At 57.8% G+C, this 27,430-nt stretch overlaps 3 protein-coding genes across 9 annotated transcripts; 2 read left to right on the top strand and 1 right to left on the bottom strand.

The window, feature by feature from the left end:
• Positions 1-308: 308 nt before the first annotated feature.
• SNRNP25 (small nuclear ribonucleoprotein U11/U12 subunit 25) lies at positions 309-2,711 on the bottom strand. The gene is made up of 6 exons (XM_042240639.1): positions 2,634-2,711; positions 2,262-2,552; positions 1,727-1,817; positions 1,419-1,524; positions 987-1,061; positions 309-565 (listed from the first exon to the last, which is right to left on the bottom strand). The coding sequence occupies exons 1-6, from the start codon at positions 2,709-2,711 to the stop codon at positions 508-510; spliced, it is 699 nt and encodes a 232-aa protein (XP_042096573.1). The 3' UTR covers positions 309-507.
• POLR3K (RNA polymerase III subunit K) lies at positions 2,676-5,687 on the top strand. Its single transcript, XM_004020690.4, has 3 exons — positions 2,676-2,820; positions 4,150-4,237; positions 5,100-5,687. Exons 1-3 carry the CDS (start codon positions 2,710-2,712, stop codon positions 5,225-5,227), a joined length of 327 nt encoding a protein of 108 aa, XP_004020739.1. The 5' UTR covers positions 2,676-2,709; the 3' UTR covers positions 5,228-5,687.
• Positions 5,688-8,703: 3,016 nt separating this feature from the next.
• Positions 8,704-25,555, top strand: IL9R (interleukin 9 receptor). Of its 7 annotated transcripts, none has more exons than XM_060406183.1 (9): positions 8,704-11,371; positions 14,174-14,315; positions 14,604-14,715; positions 14,797-14,975; positions 15,419-15,564; positions 15,877-16,078; positions 16,489-16,594; positions 17,847-17,931; positions 24,388-25,555. In XM_060406183.1, exons 1-9 carry the CDS (start codon positions 11,126-11,128, stop codon positions 24,406-24,408), a joined length of 1,239 nt encoding a protein of 412 aa, XP_060262166.1. In that variant the 5' UTR covers positions 8,704-11,125; the 3' UTR covers positions 24,409-25,555. The 7 variants fall into 7 exon arrangements, with proteins under 7 accessions (XP_060262166.1, XP_060262165.1, XP_060262167.1 ...); XM_060406182.1 differs by lacking the exon at positions 24,388-25,555 and adding an exon at positions 20,962-21,814; XM_042240405.2 differs by lacking the exon at positions 24,388-25,555 and adding an exon at positions 20,962-21,814 and having other exon boundaries at positions 11,220-11,371; positions 14,202-14,315.
• Positions 25,556-27,430: the final 1,875 nt, after the last annotated feature.

The following is a 27,430-nucleotide window of genomic DNA, read 5'->3' as shown; positions in this document are numbered from 1 at the left end:
ATATCACACTTCCCCATGCACACCTGGAAGCGCCCCACGGCAGCCAGGCCACGTCCCTTTCTAGGAGCCAGGCACCCATGGGCTGAAGCTGGAGGCCCTGACCAGTCTGGGCTCAGACGCCCTTGTTCCTCACAAGTAGAAACAGAGCCGGCACTCTGCTTTTACTTCCTCCTCGCTGCAGAAATGACAGGTGTGTGTGGCTTGGGGAGCGGGGTGGTGGCCAAGGGCTCAGGTACAGCATCCTGATGGTGTGCCCGCTGGCAGGGTCCCCGCCTGTGTCCCCCTATGGGGACATGACTTTACAAACCTCAAAGCAAACAGGGTTTATTCTGTACACAGGGCCAGGCCCACAGCCCTGGGATCAGGGTTCATTTGAGAGTCCAGGCGAGTCCAGCTGGGGTCAGGCTCTCTCCCACCCATCTGGGGAAAGGGCACAGTGGCCCAAGGCTTCCTTTTGCCAGGGAAGAGCTCAGCCGCCTGCACACAGAGCTGTCCAAGTCTGGAGATTCATTTCTGTCTCAGCTTTTTGATGAAGGACACCTCATCCCGATTCCGGATACCGTAACTGAAAGAGAAGGAAAGACAGAGTCCAGCCTACACAAGGGCCCAGCTGTGACTCCTCCGAGGCTTGTGTGGGATGAGAGAGGCCAGGCAGGAAGAGCACAGTGCTGGGGAGGTGAGGAGGGGGCAGGGCCATGCTCCCCCGCCATGCACACTCATAACCCTCTCTCCTGGCTCTGCAGCCTCAACTGCCACACCTCCTCTGCCTCCTGTCCTCTGGGCAGGGAGGCCTCCAGGGAGTTCCTTCAAGGACAGCCTCAGTCCAGTCAGGGACTCTCCTGGTCTCACACTCCTCAGGATGGATTTAAGACCCCTCCTTTCTTAAGGGCCTCTGGAGGAAACCCCGGCCCTATGGCAGGGCCTGGGGAACAAAAGGGCCACAGATGGGATAGCTCCCTGTAGCTCAAGACGGAGCCTGAACTTACTCTCGGAGTTTCTTCTGGTCTTCTGTGAGTTTCTCTCCCGCGGAGGTCAAGTGGTATGTCCTCCACACGTAGGACCTACAGATGGGAATTCAGTAAACCGCAAGCAGGGTGATTCAGGAGGCTGAGAGCACCCGGGCGAGGGGCTGGTAGCAGCTCCTCTAGCCAGGGGAGCCACATCCAGGCACACGGCACGCCCTCAGGTGTCCCCACGTGCAGCTGCCCAGCTGCCCGAGTGGTAACACAGAAGAGCAGCAGCTAGGGCAGGGCCCGCAGGCACAGGACACCTGCCCTTTTTAAAGGCTCGGGACAGGGAGCTTGACGCTCTAGGCCGAATCCTGAGCAGAGCCCAGAAGATGACAAGGCTCGTTCGTGTCCGGCACATCCTCCCCGTCTCCCAGGAAGGGCTGAGGGAGGAGCCGAGGCTCCACTCACCAGCTGATGTGCTGAATGCCTCCCTCGCGCTCCTGCCTGAGCTGCACGTATCTCTGGATGGCCTTCTTCAGGTCCAGGACCGTGGCGTTCTGGACTACAACCACAGCTGCACAAGCAGAAGATCCCCAGCGTCAGGTGGCAAGAGGAGAGCCCAGAAGCTCTGTAACTTCCCAAAGCTCAAGTCTGGGCAGGTGTGGGTGTGCCCAACAGGCCTGGGCACAGCCCGGAGTTCCCACCCACCAGCTCTGCTAACATCCTCTCCTGTGAAGGTTCAGACTGCTCTGCCAGAGCGGGAGGGCAGCACTTACGCATAACTTCTCCATCCATCTTGCACACTCGCACTGTCATTGCTTGGCCGTATTCTAATGCTATTTGGGAATTAACTTCTTCTAAAGTAACCTGGAAAAGACCAAGGATGGAGGTGGGAGCTCTCTTCACCACCCAAAACAACAAAGGCAGACAAGCTGACAGCGTTTATAAAGTTAGGCAGAACCTTCCTGAAGTCTGAGGAGAACGGAAAATGGGAAACATCGATCTTTTACTTTTTACTTGAAAATTACATTATTTCTGCTTACCCCAGGCTTCTGCACACCAATTTCTGGTTGTTTTTAAAACACTGCTGACATGTCAAATGTCCTGACCAGTCGGTTTTTCGGCGCCCCTTTAAATTTCGCACCCGAGGCCAAAGCCTCGCTCGCCTCCAGGCCCGGCAGGAGCCTTCTGCCTAGACGCTCCGCTACGCTCGGAAACGCCTTCCCCAGGCCGAGGCCGCAGCCCCCAGCGGTCCTAGGGTCCGTCCGCGCCCCGACCCCCGCCCGGGGGAACGACGCGGCCCCCGCGCACCTGGATCGGAAGGTCGCAGAGCAGCGGGTCTTGCACAACCATGGCCAGGCCCTCCTGGAACACGTCCACCGCCTCGGAGTGCGGCAGCGCCTCCTCCTCGTCCTCCTCGTCGTCCTGCGGCTCCGGCCGCGCCGCCACCCGCGGCTCCTCCAGGGCGCCGGGCTTCCCGCCGGCCCCGCCCGCACAGCTGGTCCGCGCGACAGAGGTGGTCGCGCACGCGCCGGGAAGGCTACTATATCCCCACCGTCGGGCGTCGGGGGCGGGGCCACTCGAGGACCAATGAGAGATGAGCTACTGGGAGCCGGCCCGCCACTGCTCTCCCTGGGGGCGGGGAGGCGGCGTGATTATTGGTGGGCTGGCAGGGGGCGGGGCGGGGACCACGGGGCGCTGGGAACGCCGGCGCCGTGCTGCCGCGGGCGCTGCCGGGAGCGCCGAGCCTGTGGCGGCCATGCTGCTCTTCTGCCCGGGCTGCGGGAACGGGCTGATCGTCGAGGAGGGCCCGCGCTGCCACCGCTTCGCGTGCAACACCTGCCCCTACGTGCACAACGTCACGCGCAAGGTGGGCGCGCGCGGCGCGGAGGCCGACGCTCTCGCGAGGCGCCCGCGCGACCCGGGCCTTCCCCGCCTCCTTCCCCGCCTGGACCGGCGTCCTTTGGGCCCTGCCGGCCGCCCCGTGGCGCTCCGCCCGCCGCGCGCTGCTCCGGGGGCCTGTGTAGGGCTTTTGCGCCCGGGTCGCTCTTCCCCTCTGTACCCGTGTCACTCGTCGCTCGTGCTTTTACCCGGAGGATTATTTAAAATTGCAGCCTCTTTCTCCACCTCGCCCTTCTCCTAATCTTATTTTTTTAATAGGACTCGTTTGCCTTCCATTGCGGTTTATAATTTACTTGTGCGCCTGGTTTGTTAACACTAGGGTATACATTTTTCAGTTTTCGTCCCCTCTTATGTTCTAGTCTGAACATCTGGGATATATTGGGTATTCAGTACGGAGTGATACATACTGTGTTATAACTCAGTTGTAACTCAGATGTTACTTTCCGTCGATAATGCCTCTTTCCTTTTTAGAACACCTTTAATAATTTTTAGAAGTAGAGCACGCTGGTGTTGCTGCTGCTAAGTCACTTCAGTCGTGTCCGACTCTGTGCGACCCCATAGACGGCAGCCCACCAGGCTCCCCCGTCCCTGGGGTTCTCCAGGCAAGAACACTGGAGTGGGTTGCCATTTCCTTCTCCAATGCAGGAAAGTGAAAAGTGAAAGGGAAGTCGCTCAGTCGTGTCCGACTCTTCCCGACCCCATGGGCCGCAGCCTCCCAGGCTCCTCTGTCCTTGGGATTTTCCAGGCAAGAGCACTGGAGTGGGTGCCATCGCCTTCTCCGGTGTTACCTCATTAGTTTATATGCTGCTCCACCATGTAGCAGTGCTGTGGGAGTTTAGAGTCTGAAATTATGAAGGGTGACATTTCAAGGACGGCTGGTAAAACCTGGAAAATAGTTAGAAAAAGCTCTGTCTGGGCAGAGTGGCTGGGCCACCCTGCCAAGTGCTCCACTTTGGCCTTAGTCGTCTTTGGATGTCTTATTTCAGTGACCAAGTATTGTAGAGGTGGGAGAACAAGAGGGTCACACCAGCGCCGTTTTTCCTTTCCTGCTCAGTTGCTTCATCCAGTCCTCACAGAATCTTTTTATGGGGACATCCCAATTGTGGATCCTCCTGATTCTCATGGAGATTCCTGCTCGGTGACAGCAGGAATTGTGCTTTCCTTTAGTATTCCTCCCTTCATGTTGAAGGCAGGAAGCAGAGTCTGGGCTGATACTTGAAGGCATGGTTTGGTGACCTGGCTTTGTACTGGTCGCTTCCTGGGAGAGTCTGAAGACCTGCTGTTTGTTGTTTGTTAGGTAACAAATCGGAAGTATCCAAAGCTGAAAGAAGTGGATGATGTGCTTGGTGGAGCAGCTGCCTGGGAGAATGTTGACTCTACTGCAGGTGAGAGAGAAAACCTTTCCTGTTTCAGAGCTTTGGGTAAGGGTGCAGCCAGGAGCTGTAGGTAAGGATGAGGCCGCTGGCTGTGCCACTGCAGAGCAGAGTCTGTGATGTATCAAGTGGGCTTCTGAGACTAGAAACTGTTTTCTTCTCTAATGTATTTGTTGCGCAGACAGTATTGGCACAAGCTTTGGAGTGATTCAGACCTGAGTTAGTCTCAGGGTGATCTCATATTGATGCTGATGGGATTAATTAAAAAATCAGTGTAAGGATTCTGTTCTAATATAGTTTTCTTTTAAAGTCAAAGGTAAAGAGTATTAAACTGCCCTAAATATTCTGTGAAGTAAGTATTTGAGTCTTGATTCATCTCTGATAGTGACAGATGTGACCCAGGAAGGAAAGAGAGCCCTCGACACGACCAGGCCAGAGAGGAGGAGGAGCTCAGGGCGATTAGTACTGTCTTTTTACCCCAGAGGGGGCCGTCCAGATTTGCTCTGTTAAAAATCTCTCATGGGCAGAATTTGTCACTGGGAGGTGAATTACACACCAAATAGTGTCTGAGTGTTTGAAGGAGTTTTCATCAAGAGCAAGGTTCTTGAATTGAAATCTCGGTGAAAGTAAAATTAAAAAAGAAAAAAGTACAATCAAGATCACAGGTCTCCTTCCCTCAGTTGTGAGAGCACCGTGGGAATGACACTCCTTTGCAGGAAAACCTTGCAGGGCACCTCAGGCGACGGATACTAGTTGAGCTGGGGAGTGTCTGCTGCTGTGTTTCATGAAATGTCCACTTTTAACAAGCATGTTGATCATGAGGATCGTTTGTTTTTTTTAGTAACCGTGGGTCACTGTTTGTTCTTGTTGCCAGAGCCGTGTCCCAAGTGTGAACATCCTCGAGCCTATTTCATGCAGCTGCAGACCCGCTCTGCAGATGAGCCCATGACCACCTTCTACAAGTGCTGCAGCGCGCAGTGTGGACACCGCTGGCGGGACTAAGGGCGGGGTGGCCCAGCTGCGTCAGCGTCTGCGTGCTTTACTGTCCAGGGTGCATTCCCAGCTGCGAGTGGGAACTGCGTGTCCTGAGGGTCTTGGCTGGCGTGGTGGAAAGCTGACCCTTTAAGGGTGGCTGCCCGGGGAGTCAGGAAGTCCAGCCCGCCTCCCAGTCAGCAGATTAACTCCTTGATGCTCAGAATGTCCAGATTCTGCCCATGCTGTGTGTGGACGGGAGTATCCGTCCCTGAGTGCACCCTGCTGAGGTCCTGCTCTTCCTCTTTCATGTTTATTGGGCAGTTGATGTTCTACCATCAGCCAACACTCTAATATTTACATTGTTTCATAACTAATAAAGTAAAACTTACTAGTTTAGTACATTAGATGCCCCTGTTTAACTGTTAATTGCAAACTTATTTAATTAAAATTTATCCTGAATATTTAATTAAAGTTAACAGTCTTGTTATCACCTTGTCAGTGTTTTAAATGCCTTAAGAAGTAGACGTCAAACCATAAATCCCAAAACCGACTGCCATATTTAGGGCCAAACTGGTTACGGACTTGCTAATAACATGGATTTCTATTTAATTATTATTTGTATTTTTGTTTCCTGGAATTGCAGTACATTTAGTAGATTGTATGTTTTTTAATACTTTCTACATCCATCTTTCTACTCTAAAGAGAAAAAGGACACTTTAGGCTCACAGGGGCAGGATTTTGGTTATTGATAGATTTGTTTCTGGTTCAGGGCCTCAAATTTAATTGCTTCCAAATCTCTCTCTCTATTTTGTTGAATTATAGTTTACTTCCCTTGTGGCTCAGCTGGTAAAGAATCTGCCTGCAATGCGGGAGACCTGGGTTCAATTCCTGGGTTGGGAAGATCCCCTGGAGAAGGGAACAGCTACCCACTTGAGTATCTGGCTTAGAGAACTCTATGGACTGCATGGTCCATGGGCTCGCAGTGCGTCAGACACGACTGAGCAACTTTCACTTTATAGCTGACTCACAATGTGATAGTAGTGTTTGGTGTACAGTGTAGTGATTCAGTTACACGCACATATATAGACACACGTACACACGAGTGTGTATGTATTCATAATATGTGTACATATCCTTTTTTGTAGGTTTTCCATGATTTATTACAGGATTTTGAATATGGTTCCCTGCGCCAAATCGCCTAATAATGAAGTTTCACTTACGAAATAATGGGCCTTAAATTTAAGACTTTTATACAGATTCTTGCTTTTTTCCAACTTTTTATTACTTTTTTGTCCTGCTCTGTAGCATGCAGAGTCTTAGTTCCCCAGCCAGGGACTGCACCTGTCCCCCTACATTGAGAGCGTGGAGTCTTAAGCACTGGGCCACCAGGACAATCCCAGAGTTTTACTTTTTTGAAAATTGTTGTCTTATAGAGCTTGTATAGTTTGTGTAATTCAGGAAATTTTGAATTTTATTGATTTGTTTTGTCTGCGTGCAGGCTTCTCATTGCGGAGCACGGGCTCTAGGGCGCATGGCTGGTGGGCGGTGGAGCCCGGCCTCAGCAGCGCTGGCACACAGCCTCAGTTGCCCCAGGCACGTGGGGTCTTCCTGGACCAGAGATGAAACTCACGTCCCCTTCATTGGCAGGCAGATTGTTAACCCCTGGACCACCAGGGAAGTCCGCTTTTCGAGAAATTATGAATCTTTTTTTTTGAAATGATTATGGATCGCATTTGTATTTTCCTGTTAGAACACGTTGACCAGATCCTGAGCCCCTTGTCTCCAGTTGTTTCTGTTTCAGAACAGTTTGCACTGTTTTTGCAAACGTGTGTTTGTCCTGTGGGTGTTGCTTTAGTGTCTTCTTATGGATGGCTGGATGGCATCACCGGCTCGATGGACATAAGTTTGAGTAGACTCTGGGAGTTGGTGGTGGACAGGGGGGCCTGGTGTGCTGCGATTCGTGGGGTCGCAAAGAGTCACACACGACTGAGCGACTGAACTGAAATGAACTGATGCCATCAGTTATGTTTCTTCAGGGGTCTGTTCTTGTTTTCACTTGTTAATTGGGGGCAGCCTGGTCAGTGGTGAAGGTCATGCCCTCTGAAGTTAGCCTGCCTGCCTGTGAGTTGCTGAACCTCTTTCATTTTCTCCTGTGTAAAACGATAGTAATAGTCTATTTCGGGGGTTCACAATTTTTTCTGTAAAGAGTCAGTATTTTGGGTTTTGTGGGTCAAGAGTCACAATCAAGACAGACACGAGGAAGTGAGCTCTTACAGAGAAGCTCAGTATGTAACCCTGCAGTGTTTGTTATACGAGCCCCTTGAAAGGAATGCACACCATTTTGTGTAACCCAATTAGTGTTTCTTGTTAGGTTGCACGTGTGCGTCTCCTCACCCTGGTTCAGGGCGGGGGCAGATGCGGGTCACTGTGACCTTGCCGATGGGTCAGTAGCTGCGGGTGGGGAGAGACACAGGTATTGTCCTCAGCGTGTTCGCGGGTAAGCAGTGCAGTGACGAGTTACAGGCTGTGGACATGTCCTCCACAAGGCTGCCAGCTGTAACCTCGCGCTGCACCTGTGTTCACCCGTCAGCCGTGATGCTCGGCAGCAGCTGCCAGGTGCCGTTCTCCGGCGTTCACGTTTTCTCGGCTTTGCGAGTGCTCCCACGTGAGCTGCTAGTTGTTTCCTTGGTCTGTGCCCAGAAGCTCGTTCTTCAGTCCTTTCCCTGCTTGGCGTCGAGGCATCGACTCCTTGTGGAAGCGGCAGAGGGCCGGGTCCAGTGATGTTTGGAGCCACTAAGAACCGAGGAAAGGCGCTTCAGATGATCTGCCTCATTTCTGATTGATGTGACGTTGCTCCCAGTGTCCTTAGCTTTCAGGACAGCTGTTCTTGACCAAAAACAGATGGTCTTAAATGCGTCTTCTCTGGACACACTTCCCTCAGCTTCTGCAATCAGACACTTTAGGTCACCCTCAGCGGCTTTCCTTCCTGGGTTGATGGTGGGTCCCTGGAAGATTTAACTCCATTGCCTCATTTTTATTTCTTGTGAAGGAATTCTGTTTTGTGTTGAGACTCGCGCCAGAGGAGTGCTTAGCCAGGTGGTGCCGAACGCTGCGGTGTCGTCGCACGACACTCTCCTCTGCCATCCGGCTCGCTGACACAGTGGCTCACGCTGCCCTGTGCCTTAAAGACAGGGCATTCGGAGCCCTGTCTTCTTCCTGTGGCATGGCGGGTGTGCAGTGTAAGCACGCGAGCAGAAGCATTGTGAAACACTGCGGCCCTGAGACTGGTAAGATCGCTGCTGAGCCGTGAGCGCACGAGGGCAGCTGCAGACCCGTGAGCGCACGAGGGCAGCTGCAGACCCGTGAGCGCACGAGGGCAGCTGCAGACCCGTGAGCGCACGAGGGCAGCTGCACACAGCGCGCACAGGCGGCGTTCCAGAAGGTGGACCCTGATGTTGGAATTTCATAGTCGTTCCACGTGGCATGTAATTCTTTATTTTTTCCCCAACCATTTGCAAATATACAAACGTATTCTTTGTTTATTTAGTTTATCTATGGCCTTGAGGCGCAGCACGTGAGATCTCTGTTCCCGGACTAGGGGGCGAACCTTGGCGCAGGGCAGTGAAAGCGCGGAGTCCTAGCCACGGGCCGCCTGCGCACTTTCTGTTGTAACTGGTGTTCGCTCACAAGTTCCCTGCCGGGGCGGGCTTGCCCCCGGGCTGGTCCTTCTCGTCAGGTATGAGGACGTATGCAGCCCCGCGTGTCCCGTCCTTAGGGCACGTCTGACCAGCGGTGCTTGTTGTTCTCTGTGCCTGTCTTTCGAGGGGCTGGGTTTCGGGAGATACTTAGTGGCCCTGGTTGTATTGTCTTTGTGTCTGAGGTTTTCCCTGCATCTGCAGATTTTGCTTTTCTGTTTATCTCTGTGTATTATGACCAACCTAGATAGCATATTGAAAAGCAGAGACATTACTTTGCCAACAAACGTCTGTCCAGTTAAAGCTGTGGTTTTCTCAGTAGTCGTGTATCGACGTGAGAGTTGGACTGTAAAGAAAGCTGAGCACCAAAAAAGTGATGCTTTTGAGCTGTGGTGTTGGAAAAGACTCTTGAGAGTCCCTTGGACTTCAAGGAGACCCAGTCAGTCCATCCTAAAGGAGATCAGTCCATATTCATTGGAAGGACTGATGCTGAAGCTGAAACTCCAATACTTTGGCCACCTGATGCGAAGAACTGACTCATTTGAAAAGCTGGGAAAGATTGAAGGCGGGAGGAGAAGGGGACGACAGAGGATGAGATGGTTGGATGGCATCACCGACTCAATGGACATGAGTTTGAGTAAGCTTCGGGAGTTGGTGATGGACAGGGAGGCCTGCGTGCTGCAGTCCATGGGGTCACAAAGGGTTGGACACGATTGAGCGACTGAACTGAACTGCGTGTTACAGGAGGTGGTGGGGTGCCAGGCTGTGGCATCGGAAAATTTTCTGGGCAGAGGCAGTGGCCTTCACGCATCTCAGTGTCTGTGACATGCTCTCCCATCTCTAGCCTGCATGCTGTCCTGTGGGTCGTGTGCGGCTGGTGGGCGGTCTGTTGGTCTCAAGGGAGTGAGTTCTAGCCTGAGAGAGAAGGAAGCTCTCTTGATAAGGATACTAGGGCAGGGATGGCACCAGTGAGTATGAAGGTGTGTAAGGGGCCAAGGTGATCAACATTTAAGTGTTGGAAGTGTGATTGTGTTCCTGGTCATTCCTAAGGTGTGTCATGGATTTGAGCCTCTGATGCCATCTTGCCGTGGGTCCTGGTTTCTCCAACTCCAGAGAGCTGCAGCTCTGGTGTCTCCAGATCTCCCCTCAGCTGGGTTAATGCACAGAACAGACACACGCAAACACACTTATACATAAACTCAGGCACAGGGGCACGCTAAAGTGCAGCCTTATTTGGCACCCCTAAGAACATACAGGGAGGCCTGGCGTGCTGCGATTCATGGGGTCGCAGAGTCGGACACGACTGAGCGACTGAACTGAACTGAACTGAACTGAACTGAAGAGCGAACAGTCAATAAGTTTATGAAAAGATGCTTATCTTTACTGATAACCAAGGAAATGCAAGTTAAGACAACATTGAAACGTCTTTGCCTATCAGATTGGCAAAGATTTAAAAGACTGCTGTCAAATGCATTTGGTGAGGACTGCAGGCATCCTTACATGTCTGAAGGGAGCATAAGTCCATGTATTTCTAGAGGACCGCTTGGCAGCATCTGTTTTGAGGTCATAGGCCCGACAGGTTGCCCCAGCACATTTTTTTTTTTTTGTACGGCACTCATCCTGGTGATTAGAGATCCAGGCCTGGAATTACTCTTTTAAAATGGCATGTTTACACCAGAAATGAATGCAGTGTTGTATGTCCATTATATACACACATATATGTCCATTAAATTGAGATAGCGGATGTAGGCAACAGTGAAATTGTCCATGGTTTAATGGATTATTAAACCATGGTCTCTACCACCAGTAAAGACATGAGGTAGCTTTTTATGTGCTTCTCTGAAAAGAATTTGAAAAGAGCCGGAGCAACGAGGTGGCTGTTAAGTGAGCGTTTTTTGGAGCATAGACATGGTCTGGAGGGACTTGTGCCCGACTTCCCACGGGGCCATCTGTCTGGGGCCGGGGGCGGGGACTCCCGTCTTTTCTTTCCTTCCTTGAGCGAGCCTGCAGTACTGTTGGGTTTGACCCCCTCTCTACCCAACCCGGTGCTCAGGGATTGCCTGAGCTGCACCCTGGGCAGCATGGGAGACAGGCGCTGCTCTGAGCCTGGCCTGTGTCTTCGCTTCCTGGCGCCAGTTTAGTGAGCAGCCCCGTTCACCTGCCAGTCGATGGATGGTCCCCAGGCCCACGTGTGGCAGCTTGCCGTCCCTGGGGGTGGAAGGTGGGGTTTATGGAGGGTGCTGGTCCCCTCTCGCCCCTCTTAGGCCAGCTGCCGTGCTCTGTTCTCGTGGTTTCAGATGTGGGTGGCCTGTGTCAGCCTCCCGCGCGAGGCTCACGTCACTGGTCGGTGCAGTTATCTCCTGAATCAGGCAGAGGGACTTTGCTGCAAGTGCAGGGGCGGCTGGGTGACAAGCCACCTGCAGGCCTCAGGGGAGCATCATCCCTGCCATGGGCACTGGCAGGTGCATCTGGAGAGGTGAGTGTCGCCTGGGCTTCTCCCCTGCTCAGGTCAGCGTGGACTTTGGGGGACGGGGCAGGTGGCCCGCAAGCCCCAAGCTCAGGAGGAGCCTGGGGGCCACACTTGGAAGGGCAGCAGGGCGTTTGGGAGGCCACTCTGGTTCATCAACTCTGTCCTGACTTGGGTTTCTCCTGGCGACATGTGCTATAGGAATGGTGGGCCGTCCTGGCCTGGCCTGTGAGCATCGTGGGTGCCACTGGGCAGAGGGACGGGCACTGAGCTCGTTAGGTGGAGTTGGGGGTAGGCTTAGGGGCAGGGTAGTTCCTGACCTCTTGGGGGCAGCGCATGGGCATTCTGGGGTCAGGTGGTCTCAGCTCGGACGACTGTGAGTGGAGACGGGGTTCAGTCCTGGGGCTGGTAAAGCCTCTGCTCTCGCACATGCCTTTGAGGAGTTTTAGGTCTAAAGAGGAGTCTGTGGACCCCCTCTGGGACCTGTGGGCAGGGCAGCAGGAGAGGGCAGGCTTCCAGGAGGGCTATGCAGCCAAGAAGATGGAGACGAAGAGGGCTCCTGCTCGAATGTTCCAGAGCCCCCTCCCAGGGGCCCAAGGTGTTAACATCATCTTCTCCAGGCAAGGGCAGGCCTGGGGGAGGGTCGGGATGTCTCTTCAGTTAGGAGCAGGTGGGAGGGTGCAGCATAAATCAGACACCCTGGGGGAGCCTGATGCCGGGGCTGCGGACGGCCAGTGCGGGCTGCTGGCAGGGCTGGGTGGGCGCGAGTGGAGCAGAGCGCCCCCCTCGTTGAACCCCAGGCCGTTGTCTGCATCGTTCCAGCCATGCCGTGCACGGTGGCGGAAGGCAGCAACGGTGGGGGGTGGGTACAGTGAGCAGCTCGCCCTGAGGCATTTCCAGCCTCAGCCCCCTCCTCCCTCTGTCCTGGGTCCTGCTCTCTGGGCCCCATCCACCCAAGGCCCCTGGATCCCGCCCGGCGCGTCTCCCTGACTGGCCTGGCCTCTCCGTGTCCCGGGATGTCTGCCGCCCTGAGGCAGGTGACTGTCCAGCTCGGCCGTCTCAGGACAGGTGGCCTTCCTGCCCTGGCCGCCCTGCTCCTTGCCCTTGCCCAGCAGCGTCCTCGGCCCTTTGCCCCGTGGTGCCGGGTTGCCGTGGGCGCTGGGTCCTGCTCCCATTTCCTGCCTCGTCCTGTGTCTCAGGCCCGCCTCCCCTAGGTCCAAGCTGCCCTGGGAGCCAGCCTCTGGACTCCTTCCTCCTCTCCCAGCAGTGAGGGCAGTGGTGGACCAGTGCCATTTCGACCGCAGCCTCCATCCCACCCCCTGGGATGGGCAGGGAGAGTAACGGGGTGCCTCTCTGTCCCCATTAAAAGTACAGACTGTGTGAAAGGGGACAGGAAGTGGGTGAGGCCAGTCCGGAGGGTGTGGTGCGATGCATAAACCCCGCCCTGCGGGCGTCTCACCTGGTGAGCCGGGGAGCCGACCTTGTGAGGTCCCGGCAGGGGTCCAGCTGCCTGGCAGCCCACGACTTCATGGCAGGCCAGGAAGCCGGGAGGCAGGCTGTGGGCTGGGGGTCATCTGGCTAGACCTTGACCCCGAGGCCAGGGAGGAAACGGGGTTGGGAAAAGGGGCGAGAGTGCTGTGTGCTGAAGGCCGTGTCCATGGCCAGTGGGAAGGCACGAGCTGGGTGGGGATGTCAGCCCGGCCCCCGCAGGACGGGCATGTGGGGCCGCTCTCCCGTGGGGGCCCATCCTGCGTCGCGGCCGCCCCGTGGCCTGTCTCCTCTGGGTGTGATTGGGCCTCCCTGGGGCCATCCTGGCGCTTCTTCCTGTCCCGCATCCTAAATGTCCCCTGCCCCCCACATCCTAAGTGCCCCCTGCCCCCCCACATCCTGGTGCCCGCTTCCCGCCCCCGGCATCCTGGTGCCCCCTCTGACCCCATCTCGGGCTCCCTGAGAGCCAGCTCTCTCCACCTATGACTGCTGGGCGGTTTGTGGCAGGTGATGCTTCAGTCCAGGGGCAGGTGGGGTCTTCCTACCTGTTGACCCGACAGGGGTCTGTCCTGTGGGTCCATGAGGAGGCTGCGGCGGGTGGGGGAGGGTGTCTGCTGCTGGGAGAGTGGGTGTGGGCTCTGAGTGCTTCCGTGCTGCGGTCTGTGCTTGTCTCCTGCTTTTCTGAGAGTCCTTATCACCCATCAGGCTTGCATAACCAGGCTGGCCCTGCTTCCTGCGAAGTAGCTATCAGTGTACCATCTGGGGCTGCAAAAATGGGGTGACAGGGCGTCAGCAGGTGCTTCCTCGCACCCAGCCCCCTGCACTGGGAGCCCCACCCCGGGGTGCTGTCCCCTGCAGGGCTCCTCGGGACAGGCCTGTGGCCACAGTGTGGGAGGTGCTGGCGGGCGTGTGGACACCTGTTGCCTTTCCTCTGCTGTCCTGGGGCAGAGCCCTGGGGTCAGCTCCCCGCCCCTCGTGGCTCTGGTGGGAACTCAGCGTGGATGATACACCTTGCACAGTTGGCCCAGGTGTGACGCCAGGGGCTCCAGCAGATCCGCCCTTCGGTTGTCGTCCACAACTGTGTTCCCCCAACCCTGCCTCCCCTGCAGGAGGGACCTGGGGCCCAGGCTCGGAGCGTTGCCTGCTGGACAGACCTGGATCAGACGTGGCTGATTCAGACCCGGGAGGCCTGAGCTTGAGCTCCGGCGGGTGCCGCTCCCCTGCGGTGCTCGGCCTCCTTCACGGGATGGGATGAGGGAGTGGGTGGTGGCTTGCTTGAAGCGCCCTCCCCACAGTACCACCTCGGGGGGCCGGTGCTCTCAGCACAGCCCCTCAGCCCAGCCTCTTCCAGGTTGGACCTTGCAGAGCGAAGTTCTGATGCGAGAGGCAGGCACCTGCTTCCTGCTCTGCGCCTGTGTCTGTGCCTGGCTCGGCCTGGGGGTCCCTGTCCTGGGGGACAGAGGAGGTGAGGGCTGGCTCAGGGCGTGCGGGGGGTGTAGGTGCAGAGTGGGGCAGGGTCTGGACTGCGGGTGCCTGTCTTCCGCAGACCAGTCGGGTCTTCAGCCCCACCCAGGGCACACGGTCAGAGCCCGTCCCCTTGTGGTGCCCAGCTCTGCCGTGGTCACCTCGGGGCTCCTTCTCTTGGGCCTGCCCTGTCAGAGAGGGTCCGCGCCAGGCCCTCCCCACCCCGGCCCTGCACGGTGGACTTGCCCCGAGGCAGCCACGGCGGACTTGCCACGGTTACTGTTCCCAGGGCCGGGGCCTGGGGCTTTCACCTGCCACAATAACAACGTCCTCAGGATTGAGTGCCGCTGGCCTGGCCCAGCGCCGGGCCAGGGGGCCGGCTCCTGGCTGCTCTTCACCAGGTGAGGCCGGAGAGCGGGGGCAGAGGGCAGGGAGCTGGGGGGGGGCCATGGTTCCTTGGTGCCCACACGCATCCTTTCCAGCAACGTTGTGCCGGGCAGCAAGCACAAGTGTGTCTTCTGGGCTGACGTGTGCACCGTGGAGCTGCCGCCTGAGGAGGTCCTCGTGCCTGCTGACAACTTCACCATCACCTTCCACCGCCACATCTCCGGGAAGGAGCAGGTCAGCCTGGTGGATCCACAGTATCTGCCCCGGAGACACGGTGAGACCTGGGTCGGGTGTGTTGGCTGGGAACCCCCTGGCCACAGAGCCCACTGCCCATAACCCCCGCCACCCAGTCAGTGCGCCCAGTCCCTGCGGACAGATCCAGGGCTTGCAGCAGGTGGGGACCGGGGTGCGAGGGGCGGGCCCGCTGGTTGCCGGAGGGCTCAGGTCCCGAGGAGGATGAAGGAGCAGGGCTTTGAGTTGGGGCTGAAGCTGCAGCGTGAGTCCCTTGAAATGCACTTCAGGCACGCCAGCTTAGATTCGAGGCGCACCTTGGCTGCCTCGGGCTGGCCCGTCCCACCTGGGCCCTCTCTGGACCAGTCTCCCAGGGAGGCGTTTCCGAGAGGGCCTTGGTCACATCCTCGTCCTTCCCGGGAATCTTTCTGATCCCCAGCCTTGGCGTGCTGACCCCCACACCCTCACGTGGCTTTGTTGTTTCAGTGAAGCTGGACCCCCCCTCGGACTTGCAGAGCAACGTCAGCTCTGAGCACTGTGTCCTGACCTGGAGCGTCAGTCCTGCTCTGGAGCCACTAGCCATGCTCCTCAGCTATGAGCTGGCCTTCAAGAGGCAGGAGGAAGCCTGGGAGGTGAAGCTCGGCTGCCCACCCTGGGGCCCGTCTGTCCTGGAAGCAGCAGGAGATGCTGTTCTTCCCACCCAGGGTGCTTTCGCCTTGGAATTACGAGGCCGGCAGTGGCCAGAGCCGAGGGTGTGTGAGTGCAGTGGTGAGTGTGCCTCTGTGTGTGTGTGCGCGTGTCACAGGGCCTGCCTGTGTGGGTGAGTGTGCACGCAAGTGAACGCATGTAAACTTGTGGACATGGGCAGCGCCCCCGCATGCGTGTCCTCTAGGGCTGACGGCCCAGTCCCCCCACCAGCATCTCCCGACTGTCCTCACCCCCAGTGGGCTCGGCACAAGGATCGCATCGTCGGGGTGACCTGGCTCAAACTTGAAGCCGCTGAGCTGGACTCCGGTTCTGCCTATGAGGCCCGGCTGCGCGTCCAGATGGCCGCCCTGGAGGGCGAGGTGGCGGAGGAGGAGCGATACGAGGGCGTGTGGAGTGACTGGAGCCAGCCTGCCTGCTTTGCCGCCCCCCGCAGACGAGGTGGGCGCTGCTGTGGCCGCTGCCCCCGGGGTCTGGGTGGGGCCCCTGCCTGCCTCCGAGTGTTCCACCTTTCCCCCTCCTACTCCCTCTCTCTGAGGTGGTCAACGGGGTCAGCTTGGGGGTCTCCCGGGAGCTACTGCACACCAGGGCCCGCTGCTGCCTGCGGAGGCGGGCGTGGCCTCGTCTGCTTAGGGCAGCCTGTCTGACCCCGTGGACCGAGGTCCTGAAGGATCACAGACCCTGTTGACTCTGTGGATGGAAAAGGCGAGGCCCAGGGGCGTGTGCCTCACCAAGGTGCTCTTGCAGGCGTGAAGAGGGCCTGTCCGGTACTTTCCCTGTGGCCCAGGCGCTCGGCTGGATGCCTTGCCAGGCGAGTCAGAGGGACACAGCCCTGGTCCTTCTCGCCGCAGGTCGCCTGGTCCCTGCTCTGGGGCAACCCAGTAGCACCCTGGTCGCCGTGTGCCTCTTCCTCCTGCTGAGCAGCCTGATCTACTTACTGTTCAAATTGTCGCCCAGGTGGGTGGCCAGGGATGTGTGTGAGAGCGTGTGCTGACGTGCGTGTGATCGTGTGTGGGAGTGTGTGCATGTGTGCGTGTGATCGTGTGTGTGTGTGTGTGTGTGTGTGTATGTTTGGGCATGGGGTCAACAGTGCATTGAAGGTCCAAACCTGTGGCCCCTCCCCGCATGCTCCTGGATGGGGAGGGGCTTCAGGTCTCTGCCCTGGACCAGTGGGGAGTTCCCAAGTTGCCATGTGCGTAGGGGTGGTATGCAGTGTGTCCCCAAGAGCCCTGGAGACCAGGCTGTGGTCTGAGCCCTGTCTCCTGCCTCTGGAGGCGCCAGCCCGTTGCCTGTCTCGGTGGGCACAGTGCTGGGCGTCTGGCTTCCACGGGCCCCTGTCCCCGGCCCTGGGAGATGCTGCTGAGATCCAGATGACCACAAAGGCCCTCCTGAAACAAGCCATCATGTTGTCAGGTGACGGTGCAGGGCCGGCCCCACAGGAGACTGGCTGGGCGTGGCCAGGGAGCAGAGAGGGCGAGAGGCGGCTCGACAGAGAGCCTGCGCGAGGGAGGGGTCAGGCTTTTCCTTGGGTCAAAGGAAAGCCCTTGAAGCCTGGCCACATGTGATGTGACCTGGCTGATGTTTTGAGAGAGGAAGTTCGTGGTACAAGTGAGGAGGAGGCCTGCGGGGCAACCAGCAGCAGTGTCCAGACGGAGGCAAGTGTGGGAGCTGGCAGGAGAAGCAGAGATGGAGCAAAGGGGAGGGACGTGCCAAGGTCTTAGGAATAGAAACTGACGGGACGTGCGGGTGGATGCGATGTGAGCTGTGCCCCCTGAGGCCAGCCCTGTTGTGGGGAATTGGGCTAGGCCCCTGGGGAGGCTGCTGAGGTTGACCTGGACCTGCTGGATTGGAGCCCAGTGTGCTGTCCTCAGGGGAGGACCACTGGGTCCACCATCTACCCTAGGTGGATAGATGCTTAGGGAGAAATCAGGCGGGCTTTCTGGAGGTGCTGTCTCCCTCTCAGACTGAGGACAAAGCCGGGCACCTCCACTGCATGGCTTGGTATAACTCAGTTCTGTGGGGTCACCTGCACAGGGGCCATAGGGACCTGGTGTCAGACCTGGACCCAGTGAGGGGAGAGCACACACGGGGCGGGGACGGGCCTGCTGCTAGAAGGAGCCAAGGCCCCTGCGGTGACCGCTGGAGCAGGGCCACGAGGAGCCCCTGGCTCGGGTCTCTGCAGCCTCTGACTGCCGTCTCCTGGCCGCAGGATGAAGACAGCCTTGTACCAGGATGTGCCGTCCCCAGGCCCATTCTTCCAGCCTCTGTACAGCGTGCACAACGGGGACTTCCAGGTTTGTGACCCCGTGGGCCAGGTCGGGGTGGGGCCAGGGTGCCCAGATGTCCGGCCTCCCCAGGATGTGGGCTTGGGTGAGGTCTGGGGGCCTCTGTCAGTGCTTAGAGCTTTTTCAGTGTATGCAGTGGCCTGTAGAGTATGTATAGAGGTGTGTACACACTGTGACTCAAATGGGCAAGAAGGAAAATTAGCTTTGTCGTGTTGCGGAGCTCTTCTTCCTCTTGTGTCTCTGATTTCATTGCTGATGGAAAAATGTGAAGATTCTTGTGACACTGCCTCTTCGGTTTGCAGCAGCCCTTTGAGGTGCCAGCACCAGGGGCTGTGTCTGCTGCTGCCCCGGGGCGGTCCCTGGTCCCTGGGCTACTCGGGTGGCCGCTGTGGAGGGCCTGGCCCCTCCAGGCCCGCTGGCTGGTGTGATGAGTTGGCCTGCCACCCCCGTCATGGTGCCCTCGTGGGCCCTCACAGGCCACCCTGAGGACAGCTTGGCGGCCCCGTGGTGCCCGCTGCTGGCCAGGCGCTCCTGCTCCACAGGCAGGAGGGCAAGGGTGGCCTCTGGTCTCACTGTCTTGGGCCCCTTGCTTTGTCAGAGGACGGAGCTTCCGGGGATCTGCTGGCTGGCTCTGCCCAGGTTCTCCCTGCTGGCTCTGCAAGGCTGGGTTCCTCCTGGCCCTTTTCTCTCTAAACAGAAGGGATGGTTTCTAAGATTGTCATCGAGAGAGATGATTTGGAGCTTAAAGCTGAGGCCTTGGTCAGGGCTGTGGGGTAAATGTTACCCTGAACTCCCCTTCTGGGCTGTAGGTGCCCAGCCCCCTCCCTGTAGAACCACAGCAGCTGCTGGGGGTTAGTTAGAGCCCCAGGACATGGTCTGGAGCCTTGGACTGGCTCTCCGATGGAGGGTGTGTGCGCTGCCCTCGATGGAGATCCCTGGCCCCATGGAGGAAACAGGTCACAGGGTATTGGCTCTACAGGAGGACCTTGCTGTTTATGCTTCGTGTATGGAAGAGTTTGTGTCTGCCAGCCCCCAGCTCCCGGAATCCCCCTCCCCCACCCCTTGGCGATCACGCGTCTTCTATGTCCAGGAGCCTGTTTCTGTTTGGTGGGCACGGTCACTTGGGTCGTATAAGTGATCTCACGTGGTATCTGTCTTTGTCTGACTTATTTCACTTAGTGTGATAACCTCTGATTGCAACCGTGTTGCTGCGGATGGCATTATTTCATCCTTTCTGTGGCTGAGTTATATTCCGTTGTGCGCGCGCAAACACACACGCACACACACGCACACACGCACACACACGCACACACACGCTTCTTCATCCATTCACATATTGATAGACATTTAGATTGCTTCTATGTCTTGGCTATTGTGCACAATGCTTCAGTGAACATTGAGGTACATATATCTTTTAAAAAAATTGTGTATTTTTAATTGGAGGGTTGTTGGTTTACAATATTGCTGATTTGTAATATATACATTATATATATACGCATGTCCCTTCCTCTTAAACCTCCCTCCCATCTCCCACCCCTCTAGGTTGTCGCAGAGCATCAGATTTGAGCTCCCTGCCTCATATAGCAAAGCTCTACCAGCTGTCTAATCTTACACATGGTGATGCGTGTATCTTTTTGAATTAGAATTTTGTCTGGACATATGCCCAAGAGTGGGATTGCTGGGTCATATGGTAGCTCTATTTTTTTTTATTTTAAGGAGCATCCATACAGTTTTCTGCAGTGGATGACCCGTTTATTCCTACTAACAGTGTAAGAGGGCTCCCGTTTCTCTACACCCTCTCCAGCGTTTATTGTTTGTAGCTTTTTTTTGCTTAGTTATGGATTTTTGTTTGTGCTGGGTCTTCGTTGCTGTGTGTGTGCGCTTTCTCGGGTTGTGCGTGGGCTTCTCGTTGCGGTGACTTCTCCTGTTGGGGAGCACAAGCTCTAGGCACACGGGCTTCAGTGCTCACAGCACGCGGGCTCAGTAGCTGTGACGCACAGGCTTAGTTGCTCCACGGCACGTGCGATCTTCCTGGACCAGGGATCGAACCCACGTCCTGTGCATTGGCAGGTGGATTCTTATCCAGTGTTCCGCCAGGGAAGTCCTCTTTGCCATTCTGACCAGTGTGAGATGGTACCTCACTGTAGTTTCCATTTCCATTTCTCTAATAATTACTGATGGCGAGCGTGGCTTCATGTACCGCTTGGGCGTTTGTGTTTCTTCTTTGGAGAAATGTCTTTTTCAGTCTTCTGCCCATTTTTTGATTTTGTTGTTGTTGATGTTGTTAGTGAGTTGTATGAGCTGTCTGTATATTTTAAAAATTAATCGCTTGTTGGTCACATTGTTTGCAAATATTTTCTCCTAGTCTGCATGTTGTCTTTTCATTTTATGGCTTCCTTTGTTGTGGAAAAGCTTGTTAGCTTGATTAGGCTGCATTTGCTTATTTTTGTTTCTGTTGCCTTGGGAGACTGCCCTGTGACAACCTTAGCATGCTTTATGTTAGGGAATGTTCTGCCCATGTTCTCTTTGAGGAGTTTTGTGGTGACGTGTCTTATGTTTAGATCTTTGTCATTTTGAGTTTTTGTGTGTGTGCGTGGTGAAAGGGAGTGTTAAAACTTCATTGATTTATATACAGAAACAGGTTCCTTTTGGAGGTGGGGGGCCTCCTGTGGGCCCACAGAGGGGTCCAGGTCTGCTGACCTTGGCCCGGAGGCGCGAGGCCCAGCAGCACCGCGTGTGTGCGTGTGTGCGTGTGTGCGTATGTGTGGGTCGTGGGGTTGGGGTGAGGGGCAGCGCTGTCTTTGGCCCCTATCTACACCCTGGCTTAGGCCTCTGTGAGCCCCGGGCCCCGTGCAGGGGGGCGTGGGGAGGGAGGGGGCCCGGTGCCGAGGCTGGACTGGCCCATGGTGGGTGGACAGGGTGCTCTGGGCCTCTGGGTGTGGCCGTCTGGAGAGCTTCGTGGAGAAGGGGCAGCTGCTCCCATGCTGAGTCCTGAACACGCCTCCTGAGGCCTGCCCTCCTCCCGCTGCTCTGTTCTAGACCTGGATAGGGGCCCGCGGAGCCAGCCCCCAGGCAGGCCGGGACCATGCCGGCCCCCCACGAGGAGCCCTCCTGGAAGCCCGTGTCCGGGAGGCCGTCGCTTTGCTGCGCTGTGACCCAGCAGACGCTTGGCCGTCGGCGGGCCTGGGGGAGGAGGGCGGCCCTGGGCCTGGCCTCCCGGCAGGTGTGCTGCCAGCAGGACGCGTGGAGTGGGGGGAGCCGTCGCCCGCCTACCTGCCGCAGGAGGACTGGGCCCCTGCGGGCTGCCCCCAGCCGGTGCCCCCCCAGTGCGAGGGCAGCAGCGGCGACTACTGCGCCCTGGACTGCTCTGCGGGGAGCTGACCTCCGCCTTCCCAGGAAGCGCGTGGAGCTCTGAGCCGCCCCCCTCCCCACCGGTGGCATTTTCTGTGACCGGTCAAGCCTGGATTCCCAGACGGAAGGTGCTGTGTGGACATGCCTGTGGTGCTGCGGCTTGTGGACCAACGGCCCGGGAGCTGACCTTTGACTGGCGCTGGGCCTCCTGCGCAGGGCCGCCATGCGGTGGCCGGGTGTCGGGTCTGGGTGGAGGCAGGCGGGCTCTTTCCCGCACCCCACGCCTGTGGGCCTGGCCTCTGCCCTCAGCGTCCTGCCCTCCTGGCCCCCGTCCACCACTTCCCTCCCTGCTTCCGGGCTTAACCCCAGGCACCTCGGAGAAGCGAGGTGTTGGCCCCACAGCCTGTTCTGTCCTCCGCCCCTTAAGAGGCCAGTCTGGGCCCCGTGGACACAGCTGAGACGCAGCGATGAGGCTGAGGGTCCGCTTTCTGTGCCTCCCTGGGCTTCCTCCCCTACTGATATTAAAAGGGATGGATGGCCATTTCAAATTGCTGATGGCTGGGGGCGGGGGTCCAGAAGACATAGACAGGAGCTGGGCTCTGCTGCCTGGGGTTTCTGGGGGTGCTCAGTGACCAGCTCAGGGAGGCCCCCCCTGCTCCTCCTCGTCCTCATCCTCCCAGGGGCCTCAGGAAGCTGCGAGCTGTGGCCGGAGCCCCGAGGGTCAAGGCCAGAAGGGACCGTCTGCCACGGCCTAGGTCTGTGAAGGGCCCTGCCTGTCGCCTCCCCCGTGGTCTGGCGAGCAGAGGGCAGGGCAGAGGAGGCCTGTCTGTGTCCGGTGCTGTTGCAGCAGCGTACCGTAAGCGGGGTGGCTTAGAACAGCAGAAGTTGGTGGTCCTGCAGTTCCGGGGGCCGGAAGTGTGGAATCACGGTGTTGGTGGGGCCGCAGGGATGCCAGCGAGGGCCTGACTCAGGCTGTGCCTGGCTTGGGTGATTCCTGGCTTGAGGCTGCACAGCTCCAGCCTCACAAAGGCCCTGCCTTGTATCCAGAGGCCCTCTCTATACCAGTGTCGTCACAGTGGATCAGGGCTGACCTGAAAGACTTGCTCTATTTTGGCTGAATTATGGGCTGAGACCCTGTTTCTATAAAAGGTCACATTAGCAGGTGCTGGGGTAGGACTTCCCTTTTCTGGGCAGTGTCACTGCCTCTGCCAGACGTCTCCGGATTCCTGCTGGCCCACGGGCCCCAGGGTGCCTCCAGGGCCTCCCTAGCGCTCTCCCTGGGCTTCACACACAGACCCTGTCCCTCCCGGCTGCGGGTCCCCTGTTTAGTGAGGGCTGGGCCGGACCTGCCCTGAGGTTGGAGGTGCTGACATATTGCAGGTGGGGTAGATGGAGGCCTGTCTCCTGGGTGCTGGGCTGGAGAGGCACCTCCCTGTGGTCTGAGCGTAGAGAAGCAAAGCCTCCCCAGGTCCTGAAGGCACAGGTCCCTCTGGCTCAGACAGGCCCCCCACCGCACCCCACTGCATGCTGTGGAGCCCTGAGGTTTGTGGAGAGCCACAGGCGGGACCAGGCAGGACCCTGAGTGTATCTTTAGTTTCCAGAGAGTGGAGGTGTGTGGATGGAAGTGAGGCGCAGGCACACTGCTCTAACCAAGGATAAAAATACCAGCGTGAATCCACTTCCTGGAGCCGGCCCTGGGGAGCCCCAGGCCAGTGTATTCATAACAGCATCTGTGTGGCTTCTGCAGCTCGCGTGGACCTGAGCCCCGCAGGACTGGACGGCTGGGCACGGTGTTCATTTGACTCACACACTTGGTCCTGCGTTTGCCTGAGTGAGCAGCCGCTTTTAGAGGCTGGTGGTTGCAGGTGGGCCACGCCTGTGTCTCAGGACGACCTGAGCCAGCTGCTTATACACAGCGAGGCTCAGGAAACACTCATTTCCACCTATTCTGGGGAGACGACCCTTGGCAACTGCACACTGAGACCCCGTGAGCCCCGGTGCGGGGCCGCGGATCCCCATGCGCCTGTGAAGGAGGCAGGGAAGGTGGCCTGGGACTGCACGAGGGAGCTGCTGGAGGGAGGGGCTGGGAGACAGCGTGGCCGGGGCGCGAGCATCCGAAGGGTGGCTGGCCGGGCCCCGCAGCAGCCGGGCCGCGGACAGCCCCGGAGGCTCGGCCAAGGTGGGGGCTGCCCGGGGGCTCAGGGCGCTCTCTCTGGCTGTCGCTGCGGCAGGGTTTACATAGGATGAAGCTCACTGCTAAGTGTGTGCTGCAGCGCATTCAGTGTCGTCTGGTGTGCAGCTGGCCCCTCTGTCTACTTGCACTCTGAAGGGAAACGCCCTAAGCACCCACTCTCCAGCCTCCTGTGGCCCCTGGCCCCCACGAGTCCACCTTCTGTCTTATGATTTACCTGCTGAGGATGTTTCCTACAAATGGCGTCTAGAACACAGCCTTCAGTGTCCTTTTTTTCCCTCCTACAGCAGTGGTTCTGACGTCTGTCCACGTTGTAGTGGACAGTCTTTGGACAGACTGCGTGCTCGTCCTGAGACAGATGTTTGGGTTATTTCCACCTTCGCACTCTTGGGAACTGTGCTGCTCTGAAAGTTACTGTATAGGTTTCTGTTTGAATACCTGTTTCCAATTCTTTGCGTATATTCCTAGGTTTAGGCTTGCTAGATGATGTGTTAACTCTGTGTTCATCTTTTTGAAGAGCTGCCAGACTGTTCTCCTCAGTGGCTGCAACACCACATTCTCATTGGCAGTGGACTAGGGCTCCCCGTTCTGCATATTTTTCCCAGCTCTTGATAGTGTCTTTCCTTTTTCATTTCTTTTTCCCTTTTCTGAATTAAGTTGTTTTGATACCAGCCATTCTAATGGATGTGAAGTGGTACCACATGGTGGTTTTTATTTGTGTATCCTTGACGGCTAATGATGCTGAACAGCTTCTCATGCTGTTTGTGTATCTTATTTGGAGAAAAGTCTACTTGAGTCCTTTGCCCATTTTAAATTTGGATTGTTTATCCCTTTGTAGCTGAGTTGTAAGAGCTCTCTGTGTATTCTGGATACAAGATGCTTATCAGACTTGTGATTAGCAAATGTTTTTTTCTATTCTGTAGGTTGTTTTTTTACTTTCTTGAGAGTATCCTTTGAAGCACAGAAGCTTTAAGTATTTGTGAAGTGCAGTTTATTTACGTTTTATCTCACTGCCTGTGTTTTTGCTGTCATACCCAAGAAGTCGTTGCTAAACCTGGTGCCAGTAAACACGTGAAAAGATGTTCAGCATCACTAGCCATCCAGGAAGTGGAGAAACCACAGTGCGAGGGGATTCCCTGGTGGGCTTATGGCTCGGACTTTGTGCTTTCACTGCTGAAGGCCCAGGGTCAGTCCCTGGTTGGGGAACTAAGATCCCGCAAGCCTCACGGCTCAACCCACGCAAACAAAAACAGAAATAACCCACAGCAAGATACCACTTTGCATCTATCAGAAAGGCTACTATAAGAAGAAAAGAAAGAGGAAGCTACTGTTGGCCAGAATGCGCAGAAAGTGGAACCCCGAAGGACCACCGTGCAGCGTGTGGGGTCTCCCTGGCGCAGGGATGGGATCTGTGTGCCCTGCGTTGGGAGGCGGATTCCCCACCACAGACCGCCAGGGAAGCCCCTGTGATTTGTCTTTTCATTCTCTTAACAGGGTCTTCCATGAGGTAGACATTTCAAATTTTAATAGACAGCATCACAGTTTTTTTCTTTCATGGACTGGTGCTTGGTGTTTTACTTAAAAACTCATACCAAACCCAAGATTACATAGATTTTATTCTATAATGGTTATGATTTTGCATTTCAAATATTAATGTTTACGGACCATTCTGAGTGAATTTTTTGTGTGTGTGAGTTAGAGTATTTGTATCTACGTTCATTTTCCCATGTTTCCAGTTGCTTCCTGGCCATTTGTGGCCACACTTCCTTCCCCTCTCACGCGCGTCCTTCCCCTCTCAACACTCGTCCTTACTTCTCGCACGCGCCCTTCCCCTGTCACGGGCGTCCTTCCCCTGTCACACGCGTCCTTCCCCTGTCACACGCGTCCCTCCCCTGTCACACGCGCCCCTCCCCTGTCACACGCGTCCTTACTTCTCACACGCGTCCCTCCCCTCTCACACGCGACCCTCCCCTGTCACACGCGTCCTTCCTCTGTTACACGCGTCCCTCCCCTGTCACATGCGCCCTTCCCCTGTCACACGCGTCCTTCCTCTGTCACGCGCGCCCTTCCTCTGTCACGCGCGTCCCTCCCCTGTCACGCGCGTCCCTCCCCTGTCACGCGCGTCCCTCCCCTGTCACACGCGCCCTTCCCCTGTCACACGCGTCCCTCCCGTCACACGCGCCCTTCCCCTGTCACACGCGTCCCTCCCCTGTCACACACATCCCTCCCCTGTCCCTCCCCTGTCACGCGCGCCCTTCCTCTGTCACACGCGCCCTTCCTCTGTCACGGGCGTCCCTCCCCTGTCACGCGCGCCCTTCCCCTGTCACGCGCGCCCCTCCCCTGTCACGCGCGTCCCTCCCCTGTCACGCGTGTCCCTCCCCTGTCACGCGCGCCCTTCCCCTGTCACGCGCGCCCTTCCCCTGTCACGCGCGTCCCTCCCCTGTCACACGCGTCCCTCCCCTCTCACGCGCGTCCCTCTCCTGTCACGCGCGTCCTTCCCCTGTCACGCGCGCCCTTCCCCTGTCACGCACGCCCTTCCCCTGTCACACGCGTCCCTCCCCTGTCACGCGCGCCTCCCCTCTCACACGCGTCCCTCCCCTGTCACACGCGTCCTTACTTCTCACACGCGTCCCTCCCCTCTCACACGCGACCCTCCCCTGTCACACGCGTCCTTCCCCTGTCACACGCGTCCCTCCCCTGTCACACGCGCCCTTCCCCTGTCACACGCGTCCTTCCTCTGTCACGGGCGTCCGTCCCCTGTCACACGCGTCCGTCCCCTCTCACATGCGACCCTCCCCTGTCACGCGCGCCCGTCCCGTCACACGCGCCCTTCCCCTGTCACACGCGTCCCTCCCCTGTCACACGCGCCCTTCCCCTGTCACACGCGTCCCTCCCCTGTCACACATCCTCCCCTGTCCCTCCCCTGTCACGCGCGCCCTTCCTCTGTCACGGGCGTCCCTCCCCTGTCACGCGCGCCCTTCCCCTGTCACGCGCGCCCTTCCCCTGTCACGCGCGTCCCTCCCCTGTCACGCGCGTCCCTCCCCTGTCACGCGTGTCCCTCCCCTGTCACGCGCGTCCTTCCTCTCTCTCACGCGCGCCCTTCCCCTGTCACGCGCGTCCCTCCCCTGTCACACGCGTCCCTGCCCTGTCACGCGCGCCCTTCCCCTGTCACGCGCGCCCTTCCCCTCTCACGCGCATCCCTCTCCTGTCACGCGCGCCCTTCCCCTGTCACGCGAGCCCTTCCCCTGTCACGCACGCCCTTCCCCTGTCACACGCGTCCCTCCCCTGTCACACGCGCCTTCCCTCTCACATGCGTCCTTCCTCTGTCACGGGCGTCCCTCCCCTGTCACGCGCGTCCCTCCCCTGTCACGCATCCGTCCTCCCCTGTCACACGCGCCCTTCCCCTGTCACACGCGTCCCTCCCGTCACGCGCGCCCTTCCTCTGTCACACGCACCCTTCCCCTGTCACACGCGTCCCTCCCCTGTCACGCGCGCCCTTCCCGTCACGCGCGTCCCTCCCCTGTCACGCGCGTCCCTCCCCTGTCACGCGGGTCCTTCCTCTCGCTCACGTGCATCCCTCCCCTGGCACGCGCGTCCCTCCCCTGTCACGCGGGTCCTTCCTCTCTCTCACGCGCGTCCTTCCCCTGTCACGCGCGTCCCTCCCCTGTCACGCGCGTCCCTCCCCTGTCACACGCGCCCTTCCCCTGTCACACGCGTCCTTCCTCTGTCACGGGCGTCCGTCCCCTGTCACACGCGTCCGTCCCCTCTCACACGCGACTCTCCCCTGTCACGCGCGCCCTTCCCCTGTCACGCGCGTCCCTCCCCTGTCACGCGCGCCCTTCCCCTGTCACGCGCGTCCCTCCCCTGTCACGCGCGCCCTTCCTCTGTCACACGCACCCTTCCCCTGTCACACGCGCCCTTCCCCTGTCACGCGCGCCCTTCCCGTCACGCGCCCTCCCCTGTCAC

This window comes from Ovis aries, chromosome 24 (genome assembly GCF_016772045.2).
Source record: "Ovis aries strain OAR_USU_Benz2616 breed Rambouillet chromosome 24, ARS-UI_Ramb_v3.0, whole genome shotgun sequence".
NCBI lineage: Eukaryota > Metazoa > Chordata > Mammalia > Artiodactyla > Bovidae > Ovis > Ovis aries.
The sequence above is the reverse complement of the archived record's forward strand: the minus strand, read 5'-3'. Positions and strand labels throughout refer to the sequence as shown.

Coding starts and splice junctions, on each gene's coding strand:
- IL9R (XM_060406182.1), top strand. CDS start 11,126: ATGGAGGGTGCTGGTCCCCTCTCGCCCCTCTTAGGCCAGCTGCCGTGC. Junction 16,079..16,488: donor TGCCGCCCCCCGCAGACGAG/GTGGGCGCTGCT, acceptor TTCTCGCCGCAG/GTCGCCTGGTCCCTGCTCTG. Junction 16,595..17,846: donor CTGTTCAAATTGTCGCCCAG/GTGGGTGGCCAG, acceptor TCCTGGCCGCAG/GATGAAGACAGCCTTGTACC.
- POLR3K (XM_004020690.4), top strand. CDS start 2,710: ATGCTGCTCTTCTGCCCGGGCTGCGGGAACGGGCTGATCGTCGAGGAG. Junction 2,821..4,149: donor TGCACAACGTCACGCGCAAG/GTGGGCGCGCGC, acceptor GTTGTTTGTTAG/GTAACAAATCGGAAGTATCC. Junction 4,238..5,099: donor GAATGTTGACTCTACTGCAG/GTGAGAGAGAAA, acceptor TCTTGTTGCCAG/AGCCGTGTCCCAAGTGTGAA.
- SNRNP25 (XM_042240639.1), bottom strand. CDS start 2,711: ATGGCCGCCACAGGCTCGGCGCTCCCGGCAGCGCCCGCGGCAGCACGG. Junction 1,818..2,261: donor TCTGCGACCTTCCGATCCAG/GTGCGCGGGGGC, acceptor GGTCTTTTCCAG/GTTACTTTAGAAGAAGTTAA. Junction 1,062..1,418: donor GGCATTCAGCACATCAGCTG/GTGAGTGGAGCC, acceptor TCCCATCTGTAG/GTCCTACGTGTGGAGGACAT.